General features: G+C 38.9%; 2 protein-coding genes across 2 annotated transcripts in view; one reads left to right on the top strand and one right to left on the bottom strand.

Moving 5' to 3' along the window:
* Positions 1-22,129, top strand: part of XDH (xanthine dehydrogenase) — a 77,993-nt gene that overhangs the window by 34,143 nt on the left and 21,721 nt on the right. Inside the window, 11 exon segments of the mRNA XM_042455403.1 lie at positions 1,622-1,715; positions 3,557-3,666; positions 10,770-10,954; positions 11,215-11,389; positions 14,008-14,097; positions 15,443-15,612; positions 16,172-16,295; positions 18,140-18,259; positions 19,051-19,147; positions 20,608-20,672; positions 20,674-20,733. Coding sequence (XP_042311337.1) covers positions 1,622-1,715; positions 3,557-3,666; positions 10,770-10,954; positions 11,215-11,389; positions 14,008-14,097; positions 15,443-15,612; positions 16,172-16,295; positions 18,140-18,259; positions 19,051-19,147; positions 20,608-20,672; positions 20,674-20,733 — 1,290 coding nt within the window.
* LOC121924212 (carbohydrate sulfotransferase 9-like) overlaps positions 20,934-22,129 on the bottom strand; it is a 32,644-nt gene continuing 31,448 nt past the window's right edge. Inside the window, exon 3 of the mRNA XM_042455447.1 lies at positions 20,934-20,956. Coding sequence (XP_042311381.1) covers positions 20,949-20,956 — 8 coding nt within the window. The 3' untranslated portion in view covers positions 20,934-20,948. The remainder of the gene's footprint in view (positions 20,957-22,129) is intronic.

The raw sequence follows: 22,129 nt of genomic DNA on the forward strand, positions 1-22,129 counted from the left end.
CTGCTTCGGGTCTCTTTGGAGGTATGCTGTTTAAATGATGCATGCATCCTAACTAATCCGGAAGCTGCACCAAAGCTGCACTCCAGTGCTTAGGAATGGAGTGTGGCTTTGGCATGACCTCTGGACTCTTAGGACCCATGCATCATTTAAATAGCATACCTCCAAAGAGACCTGAAGCAGCTTTATTTTGGCAGTCTGTAACAGGCCTTTGATTGTTTTGGAGGATCTATGCCAGAAGCCAGATTGCAGTGAGGGTGGTTTTGAGTACAGTCTAATTGATTCTCTTGAATCCCTTCATGGGTTGAATGCCATCACCCATGGTATACTTCTGATGGACCTTGAGAATATTATTTGCCATAGTTAAGGCCCTTTCTGTTGAACCATATCCAAGAGGTGGTGGGGGAAGATTATTGTTCAGTCCCACAGTAACCTTCACATGGTTCTGTATTTTCCCCTGCATCTTCATGGAACTATTGGAAGATGTAATTCATTGCAGTAAGGATTTATTTATATGCTGATGACATTCAGTAATATGGCTCTTTAGCCCCTAATACAAAAAAATCAGTCAATTCCTTTGCATTAGACATTGATGGACTACATGAGGATGAATAAACTAAGAATAAATCAAGACAAGATGGAAGTGTTGTTTGTCAAAAGAGCCTAAACCAGGAATTGACATTCAACCTGTTTTTGGAGGGTCTGAGCTGCTTGATCAGGTCTGTTGTTTAGAGTGTTGCTTTCTTTTACACTGTCCCTGGATCTCAGGTGGCCATGAAATGAATTTGCATAGATATGTTTGGTGTACCAGGTGCACATTTTCCTAAGTTTGTCTGATTTGGCAACAGTTACCCATGCCTTGGTTATATCACCTTATACTTTACATAAATTACTCTTGAAGAATGTCTGTAACCTCCAGTTGCTTCAAAATACATTTAGCCCCTTAGGGCTTGTCTACACTGATGATATCCACTGGACTCAACCTGGCTGGCTCATGTTGACAATAATGTGGCATCACACTGGATCCAGCCCGGTCATGCGATTGCCATCATGGTTGTTCTAGAGCCAGTCTGGGGTATAATTCTCCAGTCTGGTTCTTAATTTAGTGGCCAGTATAGGTGCGCCCTGAATCAATGTTTGGTACTGAGATTAAAATACAGCATTACAACCTACATTGGTTGTCTCATGTTTTCTGGCTCAACTCAAGGTTTTGGCTTCACCCTTTAAAATGCAAAATGGCTTGAGCCTTGGCTGTCTCATTATAAACCTCTATCGTTATTAAGAGCTGCAGAAGAAGTCTTCTGAGAACACTGTTGACCACAGTGACCCTCTTATTGGGCATATGGAAAAGGACTTTCTTGCTCTCAAATTATGGAATGTCCACCCTCCAGAATTATGATTGCTTTTGGCTTTCATGAAAGATGTTAAGATAAATCTCTTTAATCAAGTTGTTCAGTATATTATTTGAGATTATTGCTTTATTGTTGAGTTGTTGCTTTAACATCTTAATGACTCTATTAATAGCTTATTATTTTATTTATATCGATGTATTGTGCATATATCTTGTTAACAGAAACAATGATATGGTAATGAGGATAAAGATAATGTCTGTGTAAATTTTCAGGCCCTTGGGGGAAATATAATGACTGCAAGTCCAATATCTGACCTAAACCCAGTGTTTATGGCAAGTGGGAGCAAGCTGACTTTGATATCAAATGGTAAGCCGGCCAAAGCTTTGACTGAGCATGAAAGATTATGTATTGTCAACACTCTCTTGATGATGTGCTCTCTTATCCCAGCTAAAAAATATTGGACATATCATTGTGTATATATTACATATGGTCTGTTCTTGGGAATTACCAACTTTATAATTATGGCATATGCAGTGTTTCTTATTCAAGAATTGGTTGCTTTGTGATTTTTTTTAATTTTTATAAAAATGAATTCATTTTTTTTTGGAAAATAGCCTGCTGATTTGCTCAGCAGAAGTCAAAAGTCTTTGATAATAGCAGCTGGAGCCAGTATGTGCTTATGTTCTCTCTCTCATGAGTCAGGGAAAATTGCAGGACCTGTTATTTCCAGTAGCATCAATGAAGAATGCTTAAATAGATTTGCTACAGATAGTCTTTCCATGAATTTTATTGATGGACAGCTAGAGAGTATGCAGTGCAGCAATGTGGTTTGAATGTTGGACTAGGGACCTTTCATGTTATAAATATACATCATTATGATTCTACTTTAGCTACCATGGCTGTATCACATGGGATCCTAAATTTTGTAGTTTCATAAGGCAACAGAATTCTCTGAATAAGAATTTTAAGTATATCTTCCTAAATTTGAAATCCCAGAATTTCAGTGGGATGGAATCATGGCAGTTAAAATGGAATCATAATGCTATAATGGTGTGAAAGAGTCAGATTCTGTGAGACATGGAAACACACTGTTGACCTCAGGGAAGTTACATTCTTTTAGCCTAAGAGAAAAGCAATGGCAAATCTCAATTTTGTCTAAAAAACCCTAGGATTGCCTAGGAAAACCCTAGGACTGAACTATCTGACAATTGATATTTTGCAGTATTTGAGATATGATATGAGTAACATTTAATATTTGACAATTAAATATTTAATATTTAACATATGCAATGATATGTTCGGAGGTGTGCCATTGGCTTAAATGAGGCAGTGTTGGATGACTGTCTGTGAACACATTGTATCAATAGTGAGGAATTTCTTATGGGATAAAGAAAGTTAATGTGAATCTACTGGTAGATCTCTGGGTGCTGTACAGCAGATCAGACAGGATTTCCAAAGCCTAATTATTTAAGATTAGCCATAGCCACTAAATTTCCCCTAAAATGTACTGATGAAATGAAGAAAGTTTATATAGCCAAGACTGGGTATTTGTGCAGGACTATAAGCTCTGTTCAGTTTTGTACTCAAACTGCATTCCTAGGTACTACATAGATGCTGTAATTCGGATTCTTTTTGCACTAGATTCTTGTCATTGGATCTCAGAATTCTAGTTAAAAAAGGTTTGCCCAACGCTGCTTTAAACATGTTTCAATATCCTCTTCTGATTTTGAAATGATTAGAAGTAGCTGGCAATGTGTTTTCAGCTATCTTCACTGAGAAATCCCTCATGATCTTTTGGAGAGACCAGAGTTTCTTGGCAGAGAGTTTGAATACTACTCTGATGTATGAAATGCAAAAAGCATTGATTGCTGATGCCATCCTGTCTCTAAGCCCTTGAATTTGTTGTGCTTTGCAATGACATCCTATCTACTTGTCCCCTCTTTGGAAAATTTACTGCAAAAAGATCCTGATCCAAATCAAAATTTGACACTACACAAGACACAAAGACAGATAGGAATGCATTATGAGACTCCATTCATATCCACTTGTACAACAGCTATAACAACCTGATGAATATTTGGCTCCCATGACATGATTTCCCTTATGGAGAACCAACTATACTGCCCAAAATGAATAACTGTTTGCATGAAAATCATAAGCTGTTTGTTTGCATATTCCATCTGCTGTTCTGTCTTTTTTCCTTACAGAGGGCAGCAGGACTATAAAGATGGATGAAACATTTTTTACTGGTTATAGGAAGACAGTACTAAAGCCTCAGGAAATACTGCTCTCAGTAGAGATTCCATTCAGCAGGAAGGTGAGGTGACTGGAATAACACTTTTTGGAGAATAATACTTTTTTATTATTTTTTTACTGTGAATACAAATGTCATTTGTTTATAATGAACCATCATTGAAGGCCAGAATTCATGGTTTTATGGGTATGTGTTGGTTGCTCAAGAGTGTAGGAAAAGCAAAGGGTGTGAAAAATTCAGTTATCTCAAAATAATAACTTTCCTATTTAAAAACCCATGTTTCTACACCTCTTGCTTTGATTTGACCTGCTGAATCTTCAAAAGCAAGAGGGATGGCTGGAGCATAAAGTATATCCTGGGAGTGGGCCTTTAGTGCCATGCAGCACTCTACAACTTTCCACTCTTAGCTAAAGTAGAATGCATTCTGCAAATTTTTATTGATTTCCTGCCTTTTGGAATCATCCAATACTTGGAGATGTATCATACTGAATAAATTATGCAAAGTTACTGAAAGGTTAAAGCTAGAATAAATTATGGAAAAATCAGAAAAAGATTGCTTAATCTGCACAATTTATGATTAACCTTAATAGGTAGAAATAGGTAGAAAATTTGCCCCCCTCCCCACCTTAAAGCAGAATATACACAGCTTTGTCTAGGTTCATCACATATATATTAGCTTGTGCAGTACTATATTAAGATATATGCAATACAGGTTCAGTCTCTCTTATATCTTGAATGCTGAAAACCTAAAACCAAAGTAAACAACATCTTTACTTTCTGATGGTTCAGTGTACACAAACTTTGTTTTATGCACAAAATTATTTAAAATATCATATAAAATTATCTTCAGTTTCTGTGTACTGTGGGGCCTGGTTCCAGGACCCCCCCCATACATACCATAATCTGTGGATGCTCAAGACCCATTAGATACAGTGGCATAGTAAAATGGTGTCCCATATATAAAATGGCAAAATCAAGGTTTGCTATTTGGAATTTATACTTTTTTGGAATATTTTCAAGCTGTGGATGCTTGAATCCATGGATATGGCGGGCTGACTGTATAAGATGTATAGAAACCATTAATGAACTTTGTGTTTAGATTTTGGTCCCGTCTCCAAGGTACTTGATTATGTGCGCATATGCAAATAAAGTTATTCCAAAATTTGAAATAATCTGAAATCAATACTTCTGGTCCCAAACTTTTGAATAAAGAAGACTCAATCTGTATTAAGAACTGAAAGATCGCTTTTGATCCAGTTTGTTCAGTGCTTAATCTCAGTGTGGTTTGCGTTACAGCCTTAATGACAGTTAAGAGTATCAAAACACTGAGTGACTCCGACTATAAGGTCACTTGCATTAGCAGAAGAGAACCTGAGCGTGTTCCCACTGGTGGGAGCGCCCTCAAGTGGAATTCTGCTCAATATAAATTTTCTTTTCCTTCTGAATCTCTTTACATCTCCTGAAAATCTGCTCTCGGAGTACTCTTTGGAATAGTTTGTAAGAAGCTGTTACAGAAGAAATGAAAAACCGGCAAAAATGCCTCCTTCCATGGATCTTGATCTTGAATGGAAAGAGTCTGGCTGCTCCCAAAAGCCTAGTCAGAATCTAAATACAGGTTGAGCCTCTCCTATATGGAAATCAAAATTATTCCAGAAAACCAAAACTTTTTTCATGGGTAGCTGGGACACCTTAGCTTTCTGATAGTTCAGTGTACACAAACTTTGTTTCATGCACAAAATTATCAAAAATACTGTATAAAATTATTATCGGGCTATGTGTATAAGGTGTATATGAAACATAATTGAATTTCTTGTTTAGACTTGGGTCCCTTCTCCAATGTATCCATTATGTACATATATGCAAAAACATTCCAACATCCAAAATAATCCAAACACTTCTGGTTCTAATGATTTCAGATAAGAGAATCAACCTGTAGTGATCCTACACAAAAGTTTTTTTTTAATACCATACACAAACTTGCTAGGACACAAACATGTTGACCATGACCCAACCCTAACATCTGTCTCTAATTTGTAGACTTCTATGACAAGTCTGATAAAAAAAAAACTACATAATCTGTTACATCAAACAACTGAATTGCCAGCTATTGAAACTACTGCCAAGAGTACTTAACAAAAATTTTAACATTGCAACATTGCACAACAGCTTCCCCTGAGCTAACCTGAGAATACAATGGACTCACTGATAATGTAGTCCCAACACTTCCTCATCTGTAGTCTCATAATAAACTTTCCCAGGCACACATTGAATTTTCAAAGATATAAACTTGCAGAGGAGCATACAGCCTGCTCAGTATCTTGCTCAGGTGCTAACTGCTAATGAGAAACTTCAGGACTCTCTGATTCTTTATCATTAAACCAGGCTTGGACTGGACAGCCCTTCAAAGGACAACTAGCTTTCACAAAGTAGAACTTATGTCTGCTCTAGTTATTCAGGCCTTGCTTTTAGAAAAGGAACCCAGTGAAGTTCTCTTTCTTGATGTCTGGGGAAAAAAGAAGCTGCCTTCTGTGGTTCAGATCACAGGTCCAATTAACCTGGGAATGTCTATCCCTATTTACAACTGCTTCCTAGGGTTTCAGACACAAAATTTCCCCAACCTATCTGCAAATTCCAGGGATGGAATATGGGATATATTGCATTCAGTATATGCAGTAAGTTTTTGAAATGAAGAATCTACCTGACTTGTAGATCATACTAGAAACTCTGCATACTAGTTTATCTGATAGCAAACTCTGAAACCTAAAACTTTATTATCTGCATGACAGGATGATAACAGAAATAATGTAGAATTCAGAGACATAGCTGTGTTCGTTTGGAATATCAGTATACAAAGAGAACTTGTAGAAGAGCTCTATGATAGAGAAGTTGAGGAATATGGAGAATCAGCTGGAGGTCTCAAGGGCTGCATGTGATCCCCTAAAAGGAGAATGACAAAGGAGAATGCATTGCAGACCACACCATTCTCACTTCTGGTTTGATCACGTGTATTGTGTATAGGCACAATTAAGCATTGTGTACTAGCACACCATGCTTGGTTGCTTCTTCACAACAAGCCAACTTTCCTGACTTCTTGTGTCTTGTGACTGATTTTCTTTTTACTATTATTCCACTGATATTTTTTTTACTGTTGCCTTCTCTGACATAAGATTTATGTCCATTTATTATTCTGTGTGGAGACTGGCCTTCTTGTAGAATGCAGTTGAGCATTGCTGACAGATATCACAATGAAAGATGAGCAGATGAATGGACCCTTGATGTTGTAGATGATATCATCATAGAAGTGTTGCCACAGTAGGCAAGGCAACATAAGTGGTGTTTGGGTCTACTCCTTGGTCTGAACCCTGTGTCTGTGAGGTCTGTTTTTGCTTGTGAGCTTGGGTGGTTATCTGTAACCACGTATTTACATGAACAGACATAGTCACTCCTAAAGCCACTCAGAAAGACAGAGGAAACTGAAAGGGAAAAAGTCAAGGACTGAGGGCAGAGATTGCATGCAGACGAGGGTTTCTAGATGGCAACAGGCGGTTTGTTTATGAAAACGGAGCAGAGAACCATGAAGGTCACCCACCATTTTCCCCTGTCCATACTACACATGAGAGACACCCATATTCCTTTTTTATCCCATATTTTGTTTTAATTTGTTTCCAAATATTATTTATAATTTAGTGACTCATCTAGTTTGGCCATATGACTGACTATACTGTACATCTTGGCTACATGGCTGGAAATTCCTTAGGGGAGGGTGAAGCAGCTGCCTCATGCAGTAGAGTAAGTATCCCTGGAAGGATACCACATTCCAAGTATTTAATTTGTCATTATTGTGTTTTTACAGCTAGAGCTGGATTGACGTGCTTCACGGATTTTCTGCCTCATTGGCAAAAACTAGTTTGTTGGTCTTGGATAGTTTGCCCTCTATCTTAAATAAATGGGTGGTGGGTGGGCGGGCAGCCTTTGAAGCTTTCCCTCTGGCAGCAAAATGTCTTGAATTGTCCCTGCCTGACTACAATCCTAATCTTAGAGGATTGAGAAGGAACCTTGAGAAACAGGTGTCCTGGTGGCCTGGAAAGCCACTGGCTTTGCTTTTAGGGGTCTTCTGGATCCAGGGGCATCACTGGTGTGTGTGTGTGTGTGTGTGTGTGTGTGTGTGAAGGAGGTGCAGCCCACACCATGTAACACCCTAAGGGGAGATGACACCACTCTACTCAACATCTGCCTTTTGGCACAAATGTGCTGTGGAATTTACCTGCTGAAGAGATGATGTGAGTGGGGCAAGGCTTAGTGGGAGGAGAAAGGACCAGCTTCAGGTTTTTCTAAAAAAAAATTAAATTTTATTTTTAATATTTCTTAAAAACATAAAAACATACCAAAATTTCATTTTGACTACATGAAACCACATACATGTAAATACCATTAGGCTGTGTGTATGATATTAATTTTGCACACCAGGTGACGCCAACCCTAGTGACACCACAACAAACAGGATAAACACATGGAGTGGAATGTTGGAGAAAATTCAAATGCCGGCCTGATCTATCTTATGCTACTCCCAGTTAAAGCAATCTGGAGTGAACATCGTTCTCTCCATGTGTTTCTGTGTGAATGCTTGCTTTGCCTTTGCCTCCCTGTTTCTCTCTTGCTTTATATGTATATGAATCTACCTTTTGCCTCTTTGGTTAACCCCCCTGACTTTCACCACCATTGGCTTCTAGGGCTTCTAGAGTGAGTACCAGCTACCACTGAGCAGATGGCATAAGCGCTCTGAGGTGAATTTTGCACGTACTTGTCAAGACAGAGCTGTATGATCACAGAGATACTGAGCTCAAGTGCATAGCCCTTGTGCCTTTTAGACCGGCATAATTTCCCACATAAAACTGTTAGCTATGAAACTTTTGTGAAAATGGAAATTCAACATTTTACATTTCATTTTATTTAAAATATGTTTCTAGCATTATAGCATCCTCAGAAGGATCCTGCTGCCTGCTTTGCTGTGATAGTTTAGGAGGATTAATGTTTTAAATTTTTATAGTGGGATACTTTACTCGTTCCTATTTCAAAGTACCAGTGAATGTATTTTGTGAAATTATGGATCACCACATAGACCTAGAACTCTCTGTTGTGCATATATAAAATGACACAGATTACGTCTGTTTTTGGGAAGTATTATTTAATTCTTTACCTGTTTATTCCCTTAAAATGTCCTTAAACACTTAAAATGTCCAAAAGCGAATTTATTTTTTAATCAAATCATTAAAGGCAAACAACTTTTTCTAAAAAGAGTACCATTCCACATGATAAAAATTCATTACAGTCCACCCTCCCCTTACACGGGGATCCATTCTAGATCCCTCTGAGTAAGGGGAATTCCATGTTTGCTGGAGTCCCGTTGGAAGTTATGGGGCTCGTGCCCGTGGTGTGTAGCAGCGCGGCGTGCATGCGCGCCCCATTACTTCTTCTGGGGCACGCAACGGGCTCTTCTGAAAGCTGTATATGGCACGCCAGCATAAAACACGGGCACACTGTATTAGTTGAATTTTAATAATTTTTAATGATTTTTGTAATTTTTAAAAATGTTTTAAATATTTTATAATGTTTGTCATTGTACAGTCACTCCTCCACTTTTGTGGGGATCCATTATGCCCCCCCCCAGACAAGAAATTTGCCTATATTCAAGCCCCATTGGCTTGAATGGCAGCACATGCCCATGGCCGCCCAGAGTGTGCCCCTAATTTTGTCCCCTTCTGTTTGCTGCCCACGAACGGGTGAGGGATGCAGACTTCAAATATATGAAAACTGAGGGGCAACTGTAATAATTTAACAGATTAATTAATTAACCCTCAATATTCCTTGAATGATTTAATGTTAAGAATAGTTTTATTTACCAATTCAACACACACACTTGTGTGTGTGTACGTGTGTGTTTATTTGAAATTCCTTCTTACTCACTGGGGTAGGAAAGCAGAATGGATGGAGAGGCATCCAATTAGAGCAGATCCAATAGATTGATAGGTAAAGCATAAGGGCTATTGGTTGAACTGATTGTTTAATTAATGTTGATTTTAAAAAATATATTTTAGTTCTTTGAACCAAAGGTTGTGCTGTTTTAAATGTCTAGCAGTGGAGAATTTATTGATATGTAAAAAGGTTTGATTTTTTACATATCAATCTAATATAAAGAAATCTAATATAATAAATCAGCCTTGATTATTAAACCTTTATACTTTGGAGCAATATTTGGAACAGTTGGTCATTTGCTCAGCTAGAAGCCCATGCAAGATGACCTGTTGATATAGTGCTATATTTTTAACTGGGAGCTGCTTATTAATTCAGAGAAACATATCATTTCCAAATGACAGGACCTGCTAACCAGCTGAGCTAAGAGAGAGCAGTTCATACCCAGAACAATATAAAACACTTTATAGTTAATGGATCTTGGTTAAAGAAGAAATGCTCTAGCACCTATTTTTAGGCACACACACACACAAACACTTGCTGCTCTTTGTAAGGAAAGTAAATTACATATTTTCCAGGAAGTCTCATAATGTTAAACTGCATTTAAAGCCTGGCAACAAATGTCAATTTTAAAAAAACTGAAGACATGCTGATACACCATCCCTGCTCATTCTTATACCACATTGCCCTCTTGTCTTGCAGTTGTATGAAAAATGACTTTCCAACTTTAGTTCTGTTCATAGAAATGAACTATTGAAGTGCCTTTGTATTTTAAAGTTTAATAAACAAATCTATCCCCTTTCTACTCTTATACATGAATTCATCCGATAAAAAATTATAGTCATCAGTTTAAATATAGTAAATTGGTCAAAGTCCACAAGATACTTTCAATGTAAATTCATCTCATCTATGTCTCATATTCAAAGTTAAAAAGCTCTTTTCCAAAATTGCACCTGGTTTGCTGGAAGCCCATTTGTCTGCTTATTGTCTGTTTTGAAGACCATAAAAGGCAACCACACAGCCATAAAATTGTCGTCTTTAATTTTTGCACTTGCTGATCTAAATGTGTGTGCTGATTTTTCAGCCAAGGGTGTAAACCAAGACAATATGTTAAAGGCCTCCTTTATTCTGTTGATTATACCTACAACCAAGGTGAAGAAATCAAGAAAAACATTTGTTTCCTTTTCTTACTCTAGGGAGAATATTTCTCAGCATTTAAGCAAGCTTCACGGCGGGAGGATGACATTGCTATTGTGACCTGCGGGATGAGAGTCCTATTTCAAGAGGGAACTAACCATGTGCAAGAGATTAAGCTGAGCTATGGAGGGATGGCTCCGACAACTGTGCTGGCAGGAAAGACCTGCCAGGAACTCATTGGGAGGTATACAAACAGTACCTGATTTTTCAGAATAGGCAATATCCTCACATTCTAACTGCAAATGATAAGGAAGAGAAGGAATGTCATGTCGGAGAACTTCTTCCTGAACTTACTTCCAGCATGCCTTGTATCAGTTACTGATTTTCCTGTAATAAATTTTAGACTGCACATGCACTGAACATAAGCTAAGGACTTAAAGCATATGAAATGTTGTGGGGTACATGAATGCTTTTTGTGTTAATTTTTGGTTCATTTCTTGGCAGGGAGTGGAAAGAAGATATTTTACAGGAAGCCTGCCACATGCTGGCTAGTGAGATGAATTTGTCCCCTTCAGCACCAGGTGGCATGGTGGATTTCCGACGAACTCTCGTGCTCAGCTTCTTCTTTAAGTTCTATCTCACTGTGCTTCAGAAATTAAATATCGAGCTCAATGGCAATGTGAGTCCTTGTATCATTCATTCAGCTGGGGTGAATGAAGGCAGAAGGCCATTGCTGCTTCCATTAAATTCTAAGCGTTGCTTTAAATATTGGGACATTACAGAGAAAGAATAATTGTGACTGTCATTTCAATACTGTTTGGGTCTTGGGCACTCTAGAGGAGGGGTGGTTAGACTTCAAGCTTGTGTGATCTACATTATTTTTACTAGATTCACCCCCTGGAAACTAGAGCAAAAGACACACATTTAACATTACAAAATTCTGAGCCTTTTGAATACTCGAACTTAATGAAGCTCACACTTCTCCTTTCAGCACTCAAATCTAGTCCTGGTTAATCCAAGCTTTGTTCATTTCAGCAGTATGATTTATAGTAGAAAACATATTGTTATTGCCCTTGTTAGATCCTTGCTGATTTACAAGCCACCCAGAAATCCACCAGGAGATCCAGATCTGCTTTCTTCCTAGTCATATGGTAGAGCTTACCTCCTATATGAAAAACAAATATATTACTTAATTCCTTTGAAAGTCAAGTTTCCTATATGTAGGATCTGTTGGAGTGTGTCAAAATTCTGATTCGTGATGACAGCTGAATCACAACTTCTGGTAGGGAAGGTTAGGTGGGAAAATATGCCCTCATTTGGCCTGTCTCAGGATATGAAGGCACAGGCTATTCTTATTCCTAGTAAACTGTGGATTGCCATACAGACCTAAATGAATAGAAGGATGGAAGTGGCACATCTGGAAAGGAAAGGGGGGAGGGGAATCATAAAATTCTGAAAGAATTTGTGTTAGGTTAAATAGAAGGAAGAGAACCAACATCTTGTAGTGGTCTGAGTGTTGGATTAGGACGCTGGGAAAACAGGGTTTGAATCTCCGCTTGGCCTTGGAAACCCACTGGGTGACTTTGGGCAAGTCACAATCTTTCAAACTCAAAAGAAGGTAATGGCAAATCCCTGTTGAACAAATCTTGCCATAATAAGTTCCCTTTAATAATAATAATAATAATAGGATTTATTTATATACCGCCCAATCACTGGGAATCCGAGCGGTTTACAACAGAAGGTTTAATAGACGGTTCCCTGCCCTCGGGCTTACAATCTAAAAGACATGACACAAAAGGAGAAGGGAATGGTGAAGGGGGGAGGGGATCTGGTCCAGCATTCTTCTCTCCCTCTGAGGCCTGGACCAAGGCAGATGGACCAGAGGGAGGGCTTGTCTTCTTCCAGGCAGGCCTGGTGGAGCTAGCCTGCCTCTCTCTCCCTCAAGAGTTGTCATGAGTCAGAAATGACATGAAAGCACTCAGCAACAAGAACAAATAGAACAGGATGACACAACTCACTGTAAAATAATGTTTGATGAAGTGGGAGTAGAGGGAAAAGAGAAAAAAACTACATTACTGATGGTGTGGTTTAACAAAGGAAGCCATGACCTTAAATTTTTGTGGGGTTTTTGGGCTATGTGGCCATGTTCTAAAACAGTTTATTCCTGATGTTTCACTGTGGCTTTTCTCTGAAGATGCCAGCCACAGCTGTTGGCGAAACGTCAGGAATAAACTCTTCTAGAGCATGGCCACATAGCCTGTAAAACCCACATAAACTATGGATGCCAGCCATGAAACCCTTCGACTTCACATGGCCTTAGGCTTCCAAAGCCTGAGTAGGGTGGTTGATGACTGGGGTTCTTGGGGGGCAGTAATTTCTTTGGGTGTATGTGTGTGCAGACTGCACCAGGTGATACCCCAGAGGAGAACTGGGCCACAGCAAGGAGCCAGGCTGAGCAAGTGCACCCCCACCCCATTGCCATGGCAGTGAAAGGGGTGAGGCTTCTGCAAGAAGTTGCAGGGAGGCCAGGCTCAGCCTTGCTGAGTGCACACATCCACCCCACTCCTCCTTGCTATGGCTCAGTTTTCCTCTGAGGAAAACCAAGTTGCAGCAAGGAGGGTTGGGGGCATGTGTGCAAGAGTTCGGGAAGACTTAGCCCAGCCTCCCTGCACCTCCTCGTTGAACCCCCGCCTCTTCCACTTTGGAAGCTCTGCCCCTTTTGCATTGGAAATCCCACCCCCTGCACCAGGTGACACCAGAGGCAGGCATGCCACTGCTTGGGGGTTTGTTATTTATAGGTTTGCCCTAAGCTGAAGCTGAATTTATGGCAAATAACACCAAAAATAAATTGAATGTTTCATATCTTTGACAATGTCATATTTCCAGCCAATCAGAAATGATGTGTGAAATGGGAGTACTGGTGGCATAGTGGTACTGCATCCACAAGGTTGTGAGTTCAATTCCAGGGGCTCCAAGGTTGACACAGCTTTCCATCTTTTCATAGGCTGGGAAAATGAGTACCCCTCTTGTTGGGGGAATTGTCTTACAGATTGTAAACCGCATGGAAAGTGCTAAATTCACTGATAAGCTGTATAGAAATGTACATGCTATTGCTATTGCTGTGTGTTTGTTTTCCCAGCTGCATGTGCAAGTTACATAGCTAGCATTAGGTACTGGTAAGTTTTTTTTTAAAATAAATTCATCATGCTCTTCTGTAGATGAAAAGATATATATGAAAAAAGCTACATTCTCCAAGGATAATTTTTAAATTTTTGAGTTTTATACATGTGTTTACAGAATAATCTGGGTGAAATGGTACCCCCACGGTATGCAAGCGCCACTGAGTTATTCCACAAGGACCCTGTTGACAATGTACAACTTTTCCAAGTAAGTAAGAGGATCAAGACTAAATCTTCCTGTCTAATTGCCATGCTGGTGTTGCCCCTCATTTTTGATCCAGGAACCCAACTACACTTTGTTCTTCCCCAGGATTTCTTTGAATGAGAACATACTCATATTTTTAATTATTACTTCACTTTTAAAATTAATTATTTATTGGCTGTATAATCATATGTAATTGCCCATTCCTTATAAGTATAAATATATATGAACACTACATGTTCTAATGCTAGACAAAGAGCACTGTCCATGGGTAACAAACTTTCTTCTTATCTCGTCACACTATGACTATGCACAATGATCAGTATCAGTTTCAGTATCTGCTTCTACTTTGTTATGTTTATCAACATTACAGTTATCATGGACTTCTAAAAACCGAAGGTTTACCCAGATTTAAACAAGCTTCTCTACACTTTCACATGTCAGTTTATTTCTTGATTTAGTGTGAGTGTTTCCAAATATAACCAGATTCTTTCAGTGCCCCCTAAAGGAAGAAATACACATTGCTCTTTCATTGGAGAGTTCAGTTTGTAACCTAGGACTATCTTGTCCTCCTCATTCAGTGCACAGAAATTAGAATAATTTGATACTAGATATAGTTTTTAGAAATGATTTGGAGAACATATGAACTCCTTGTCTTAAAGATTTTTATTCATCATGCTAAAATAAAATTTTCCATAATCAATTTCCCCCCTTTTTTCAATTTTTCAGGAAAAAAAGGCTTCAGAAAAAAAACAACTGAAAAAAACTGAGGTTTTTCTGATTTTTTTCTGTTTTTTTCAGCCTTTCCTATCTCTACTCGCACTCTCATACTACTGGGACTTTTAAAACTTTTTGGTAATGACAACATTTCAGGGTCATTAGAGTCAACTAGATAAGTAGTTCTTCACTAATCTTGTCTGTGGACGCAACTAGCTATTTTTAGACATTTTCCTCCTGCTGTATTTGAAAACCATGTATATGGCTGTTTAACACATTTCCAGTATACAAAAGAGCATTTTCTGTTCCAAAATAATATTTCTGTGTTGCTTGAAAAACCTGAGCAAGACTGTTGGTTGTTCAGGGTTTTTGGAGGTGATTGATAGGTTTGCCATAAGTCGAAGCCTATGCTGAATATGGTGTCGCCTGTCTGGAAAATACTGCTTTCTGCTCAAAACAAACATGTGAATTTGTGCAGAATAAGTCCTGAACCATGAAGTTTCTCAGCAGTCAGATATTTTTCCTGTCAGGGTTTCTCAACACTCAAAACCATATTTTTAACAATTTTTCAAATATTTTTGATTTTTTCTTCTGTCCCTAAAGTCAACATTTCATTTTTTTTAAAAAAAAACAGGAAGTGCCTCCTGGACAGACCATTGAAGATACAGTGGGGCGACCTTTAATGCACCTTTCAGCTGCCAAACAGGCCAGTGGAGAGGCAGTCTACTGTGATGACATACCTCACTATGAGAATGAACTCTACCTAACACTAGTTACTAGTACTAAAGCCCATGCTAAGATCCTGTAAGTATTTCTCCTGTAACAGAAATATTTGCTGTTATCAAATAATAACCAAATGCCTCCAGTTATGATGGTGAAAGTGAGGTCTTGGTTAGTTTTCCTATTACAAGGGTTTGCTGAGAAAGCCAAAGCATTATCTTTGCTCCAATCTGTTTGCCTTTTTATTCAAACAAATATCACTTTCATATCTGGATGTACTTTAAAATCTCCAGAGCTGGAAGCATTTGTGGAAGAGGCAAGCTACACATTGCATCCCATTCTATTAGTATATGAGCATTATGGGAAAGTGCATGTGTATATCTTTTAGAATTCTGACCAAAATATTAGATAGACCTTAGACCAAGAGTGAACAAAGTGCAGTCCTCTAGATATTGTTTGGCTGCAGCTTCCTTTTGCTATAGCCAGCCTAGCCAGTGGTTAGGGATGATGGGAGATGCAATCCAAGGGATCTACTTGTTATTGCTACATTAGACTCCATGCAATTGTTTCTTCAGATACAAGGCACATAAAGTGTGGGGCTCAACTTGGAATAATCTTTCCCTCCTGTTCCTCTTTCACTCAGTTCTGTTGACACCACAGAAGCCCAGAATGTGCCTGGCTTTGTTTGTTTTATCTCTGAGAAGGATGTTCCTGGGAGTAATGTCACTGGGATTGCCAACGATGAAACCATCTTTGCAAAGGATACTGTAAGTCATTTCTTTTTTTCCCCCCATTTGTAAATTGTGCAGTTATCTCTAAGGAATTCAGATGAGAGAATTTTACATGGTGGTTGATTTTTAACAACTTTAACTACTTCATCACATATTTGCAAAGGGTGGTTCATAAAGTTTTTAGTGCTTTTTAACCCATTCTTGCTCTCACAAAATTAAGAGAAGAAATTGGTGAGGTATTTGTCATGGACTTGGACATTTTTAAAATCAAGAGCCTATAAAAACAAAAGAAAAAGTGTGAAATGAAGTCAAGAATTGAAAAGATTGAACAAAATAACTTGCACACTAATGGAGAGGGTGTTGGTGTCTCTTTAATGGGGTATTAACTGCTGCCTGAATATGTTAAAACTAGGAAGGAGAGTATAACTCAGGGAAATTTAGCAACCGAAAAATAAGGAAAAGCCTTATTTGGAGTCTATTAAGTGACATATAATGGTTATTATTTTAAGGCTGTAAATATGTTATAGTGTATTTAGGGATAATTTCCACAAATTCAACTGTGGTAACCAGTGCAGCATTGGTAGCTTCCATGTTTGTGGGATAAAAGATCCAGAATGGATTTTAGTCTAAACTTTAAAGCAGTGGTATCCAAACTTTGATCCTCTAGATGTTTTGCACTTCAACTGCCAGATGCCCCAACCAGATTGGCCAGCAGTTAGGAATTCTGGAGCTGAAGTCCAATTGTGAGCTGAAGGACCAACATTTGGGTTAACAGCTTTAAAGGAACTAACCAAAGTGCTGAACCCTAGCCTCAAAATAAACCTGGGGTGGATGTACCATCCCACTGATATGGAAGTTACCAGTCATTAGAATTTCTAAGCCAATCCACTTTCCTTAGGCAGGCAGGTAGATACATATATAGTGATACATAGATATGGGCTGCATCTACATAGAAGAATTAATGCACTTTGACACCATTTTAACTGCTATTACTCCATCCTATGAAATCTTGAGATTTGTAGTTTGTTGTAGTACCAGAGCTCTCTGCCAGAGATGGATAAATATTTCAAAAATTACAAATTCCAGAATTACAATCACTCAGAGCCATGACAGTAAAAGTGGTGTCAAACTGCATTAATTCTGCAGTCAAGGTGCAGTCCTGAATATATTTTACCAGAATAAGTGTTATGAGAACATTCATGATGATGACCAAATACTTTGGTGGTTATATTACTGTTATATAAAAGTATTTCTAAATCCAGAGAATCTTATATATTGTAACTGACATTGAGTGCTAAGATTATTTTATTTAGATGTCGCCTTTCTCCCAAACTGGACCTAAGTCAGCTCACAAAAAATACTTAACAACAACAACAACAACAACAACAAATGTTTTTAAAACATAAATAAAAATCATATTAGTATAACAAGTTAAAAATATAAAACCATTTAAAACATACAGTACTAATTTAGAAATATAAAGCCATTAAAACATACAAAAAACAAGCACCTCAATAAGAAGACTCCCTGGGTGCAATTATGTATTAAAAGCCTGCTTGAAGAGAAAAGTCTTTGCCTTCTGGTGAAAGTAGAGATGGGGGCATCCTACTCTCTGGTGGAAGTGAGTTCCAGGTGGTGGGAGCAGCCATTGAGAAGGCTCTCTCTCATGCCCTCTCCAAACAAGCCTGTGATGGTGGTGGGACTGAGAGAAAGCCTTCTCCTGAAGATTTTAGGGTTGTGGCAGGTTCATATGGGGAGATGTGGTCTTTCAAAAGATCTGGAACAAATTTGTCCAGAATGAAATGTTACAGGTTGCAAAACAATATATATGTGTGATTCAGTGCCTAAGCTAAATGAGTTTATGAATGTTTGACTTATAGGTCACCTGTGTTGGCCACATTATTGGAGGGATATTGGCAGACACACAAGAACATTCCCGAAGAGCTGCTAGAGCAGTGAAGATCACATATGAGGACCTTACACCTATTGTCACCATTGAGGTTAGATGATGATAAAAATGTCACTCCTCTGTTACTCCCCCTCTCCTGAGTGCTTACTCTAGATTCTTTGAGTATGTCATTGACAGTAACCACTTCATTTTCTGTTAGTATAATATTTGACAGGGATGGGTGAATGATTTTTTCCCTTCTGTGTCTGTGTGTATTGCATTCTTCACATTTAAATGCTAAGTACAATATTTATGGTCAATTCATGGTTCTAGGGCCCCTTTTAAAGTCCAGATATTGGACATTATGCTTGAAAGCAAGCATATGTGCATAAAGTCTACTGCCTGTAGGCATGATCTGCACAATTTAGATCCTGAAGTAGGTGGTCCCTGATAATCCAGTTCAAACATTGGCTATGCTCAGATTTCCTGAGCTCTAGCAATGTAACTACTTGTGATTTTATTTAAAAACTTCGTTATGCTGCCTTGATCCTGATGAACAGGAGATATGCCTAGGGTGACCAAATCAAATGCAACTATTAATAATTGTGTAGAGTTAGAAATGTGTCATGTGTAGAACCTTTTCTCCTACAACACTTATTCTATGTCAAGTATCACTTGTAAAGTTGTGTTTTCCAATACAGCTATCAAAGGTAAAGAATCCTTGCTCTCTATTTCAGCTAATCACACTAGACACAAGATAGGTATAATTTTGTTTATTTTTCCCATCTTTGTTAAGTTACACACAACTGTATCATACAAAATGGAGTAGATATACCCAGGTAACTAATAAATCAAATAAATTTGCTAATACAAATGTCTATTACCTTCATTTAATTTACATAGGAAGCCATTGAGAAACAGTCTTTTTTTAACTGGGTAAGGAAGATTGAGAAAGGAAATATCCAGAAAGGATTTGAAGAGGCTGATCATATTTTGGAAGGTAAGCACCAGCTAAATACCCTAACAACACCAATTTCTGTCTGATCTAGGCGGCTAAGGTGCTTTACAGAGCGCCCAAAAAGGGCGCTCTGCCAGCGCCCATGTTTGCTGCATGAGGGAGCTGCAGCGTACAAACCGCGCGGCTCCCCCATGCAGCAAAAAGAACCCGCAAAAAGCGGGTTCTTCTTGCGGCGCAGTTGTGACACCGCAAGGCACCAATGTCGCACTTGCGGCATCACAACCGCGCAGCGACATGTGGACGCTAAACGTCCATCATGTCAAAATGTGGTGCCCATGAGTATAGCGCACCACCATTTTTATGCCCCCCCCAATACATACTAGGGGTGAGGCCTGATTGGACCCTGCGTCCTTGGCCAACCCCTAGTATGTACTGGGGGTGGAGCAAAGGCCCGTCTGTAACGGGCCTAAGAAGGGTCAGCTCTGGTTAATACTTGGATGGAAGACTGCCAATGCATACCAATGCTGTAGGCTATATTTCAAAGGAAGTAATTGGCAAAGCCACCTCTGAAAGCCAAATGAAATTTTTGGGGTCACCATAAGTGACTTGGAGGTACACACAGGTGACTTGAAGATGTATATTTACACACACAATCATCTACATCTCTTTTTCTTATATAACAAAGTGCCTTTAACAAAGTTCTCCTGTTATATAGTCAATACAGAAATAATATTGTTGTAAAAGACTTGAGATTCTGTTATTGAAAAATAATTAAAGATAGGAGAGCCTTCTGAAATTTTCCTGCTTTTACCTTGTTTTTTCTGTCCAGCATCCTCTCCCTAAGTTGGAGGGGCAAATCTTCTTCAAATTTTTCCTGAATCAAACGGAATGGTCAGAGGTTCAAAATATAGCATGAAGGGGTGCCAGTGATTCTAGGAGCTATTCGTTCAACAGCCTTGGCAATTTCAAGATCCCTTGTATAAATGATACCTCCCAAAGCCCAGCATATCCAGTATTACTAATGGAGACAGGTGACTGAAAGACAGGTGGATGAGTGGGGAACACCTTCTCTCTTGTCTCTCAGTGTTGCAGCCACCACTCTTTAAAGAAGGATGGGAGAGTAACTTTGGGGGTGTGATAGGAGGGTGGTGGAAACAGGAGAGTGGGAGTTCAGATTTGGAGCACCTGGAGAGAAACATCATGGATTATAAGGACTTTGATGAACTAGGTTGCTTCAAGTTGCTTCAGACTATGTGTATTTGTATGGCAGGGGGTTGGACTAGGTGGCTCTTGTGGTCACTTCCAACTGAATGATTCTATTTATTCCTGTATGGCAGGGGGTGAACTAGATTGCCTTTGTGGTCCCTTCTAAGATTCTATGCCTTGTTGCATAGAATCCCCTGCATCAGACAAAGCCTGATATTGTTCCTAAAAATAATCATTTGATTATATGATTTTTGAGAATTCTTTGATTTGGAGATTTATTTATTTATTGCCCACAGGGGAAATGTACCTTGGTGGCCAAGAACATTTTTATCTGGAGACTCACTGCACTATTGCTGTGCCAAAAAAAAGAAGATGGGGAGATGGAGCTCTTTGTATCTACCCAGAATTTAACAAAGACCCAGGTAAGCCAGTTTCTTGAGGCTGATTTGATTTTTCCAGTGGGAGGGGGAAAATCAGATAAACATTTGTATAAATAACAACAACTTATTTCAGGATTGATGTTTATCTCACAGCTTCAGAGGAGCAATCTTCTTCAGGGTGCAGCAGGGGAAGAAAGGTTTAAATTCCTGACAGCTCTTAGAGAATTCTCTGTTGTCTTGGCAGGTAATCATGTCAATCAAAGTTCTGGAATAGAGAAATGGCCAGATGGTAGAAATGATCACTTCTTGTTCCCTCTCACAGAGTGGAGCTAAGCAAGCCCCTTGGTTGATGGTGATGGCAGAAAACTTGGAGTAAGTCCGATTACACATGAGCTAGAGCCCATTGTAAAGCCTACCTCATGGCAATGGTGGTAGCAAAGACATTATTCTTCTGTGCCATTGCATCTGCACATGTCATCCAGTGAAGCTGTCTCAGATAGTCAGTTTTTAAAGATACTTTATCCCATAGGAGCACAATGCAGATTACTTGGCCCTTTTTTAGTGTATCTGTTTCTTCCTAAAGGGGAAAACGAAGAAGGTGGTGCTGGGAGGATGCCTGTTTGACCCCAAGCATTGGGCTGTGGTGGTACTTAGGTCTCTGCCTTGTCCCTCATAATGTTTAACATATATATGAAACTACTGGGAGAGGTAATCTGGAGAGTTGGGATTCAGTGTTATCTATACAGCTGACAACTCTATCTCTTTTTTCCATCTAACTCCAAGATAGCTCTCTCAGTGCTAAAGCATTGTCTGTGGTCAGTAGTAGACTGGATGAGGCAAACAAACTGAAGCTTCATCCAGGCAGAACAGAAGTGCTCATGGTCAATTGGATGGCTAATCAGGAAACAGGGATTCAACCTGTGCTGGACAGGGTTTTGCTTTCACTGAAATCTTAGGTTCATAGCTTGGATGTAATCTTGGATTCATCCTTCAGTCTAGATGCCCAGGTTTCGGCAGTGCCCAGGAGTGCATTTGCATAGCTAAAACTTGAATCTTGGATTCATCCTTCAATCTAGATGCCCAGGTTTCAGTAGTGCCCAGGAGTGCATTTGCATAGCTAAAACTAGTACATCAGCAGCACTCATTTCTGGTCATGGTAACACATGCCTTGACTACATTCTGTTTGGATTACTGTAACACATTGTATGTGGGGCTGTCTTTGAAAACTGTTGAGAAATCTTTTGCAGGTTCAAAATGCAGCAGCTAGATTACTCATTGGTTATAGAAGACATACAACTCCCTTGCTGAAACAGTTTCGCTGGCTACCAATCTGTTTTCAAGCAGAATTCAAATTACTGGGTTTTACCTATAAAGTCCTATACAGCTTAGAGACAGACTGTTGAAAAAACTCATAATAATAATAATAATAATAATAATA

Source organism: Sceloporus undulatus, chromosome 1, assembly GCF_019175285.1.
Source record: "Sceloporus undulatus isolate JIND9_A2432 ecotype Alabama chromosome 1, SceUnd_v1.1, whole genome shotgun sequence".
In the NCBI taxonomy this organism is placed as follows: Eukaryota; Metazoa; Chordata; class Lepidosauria; order Squamata; family Phrynosomatidae; genus Sceloporus; species Sceloporus undulatus.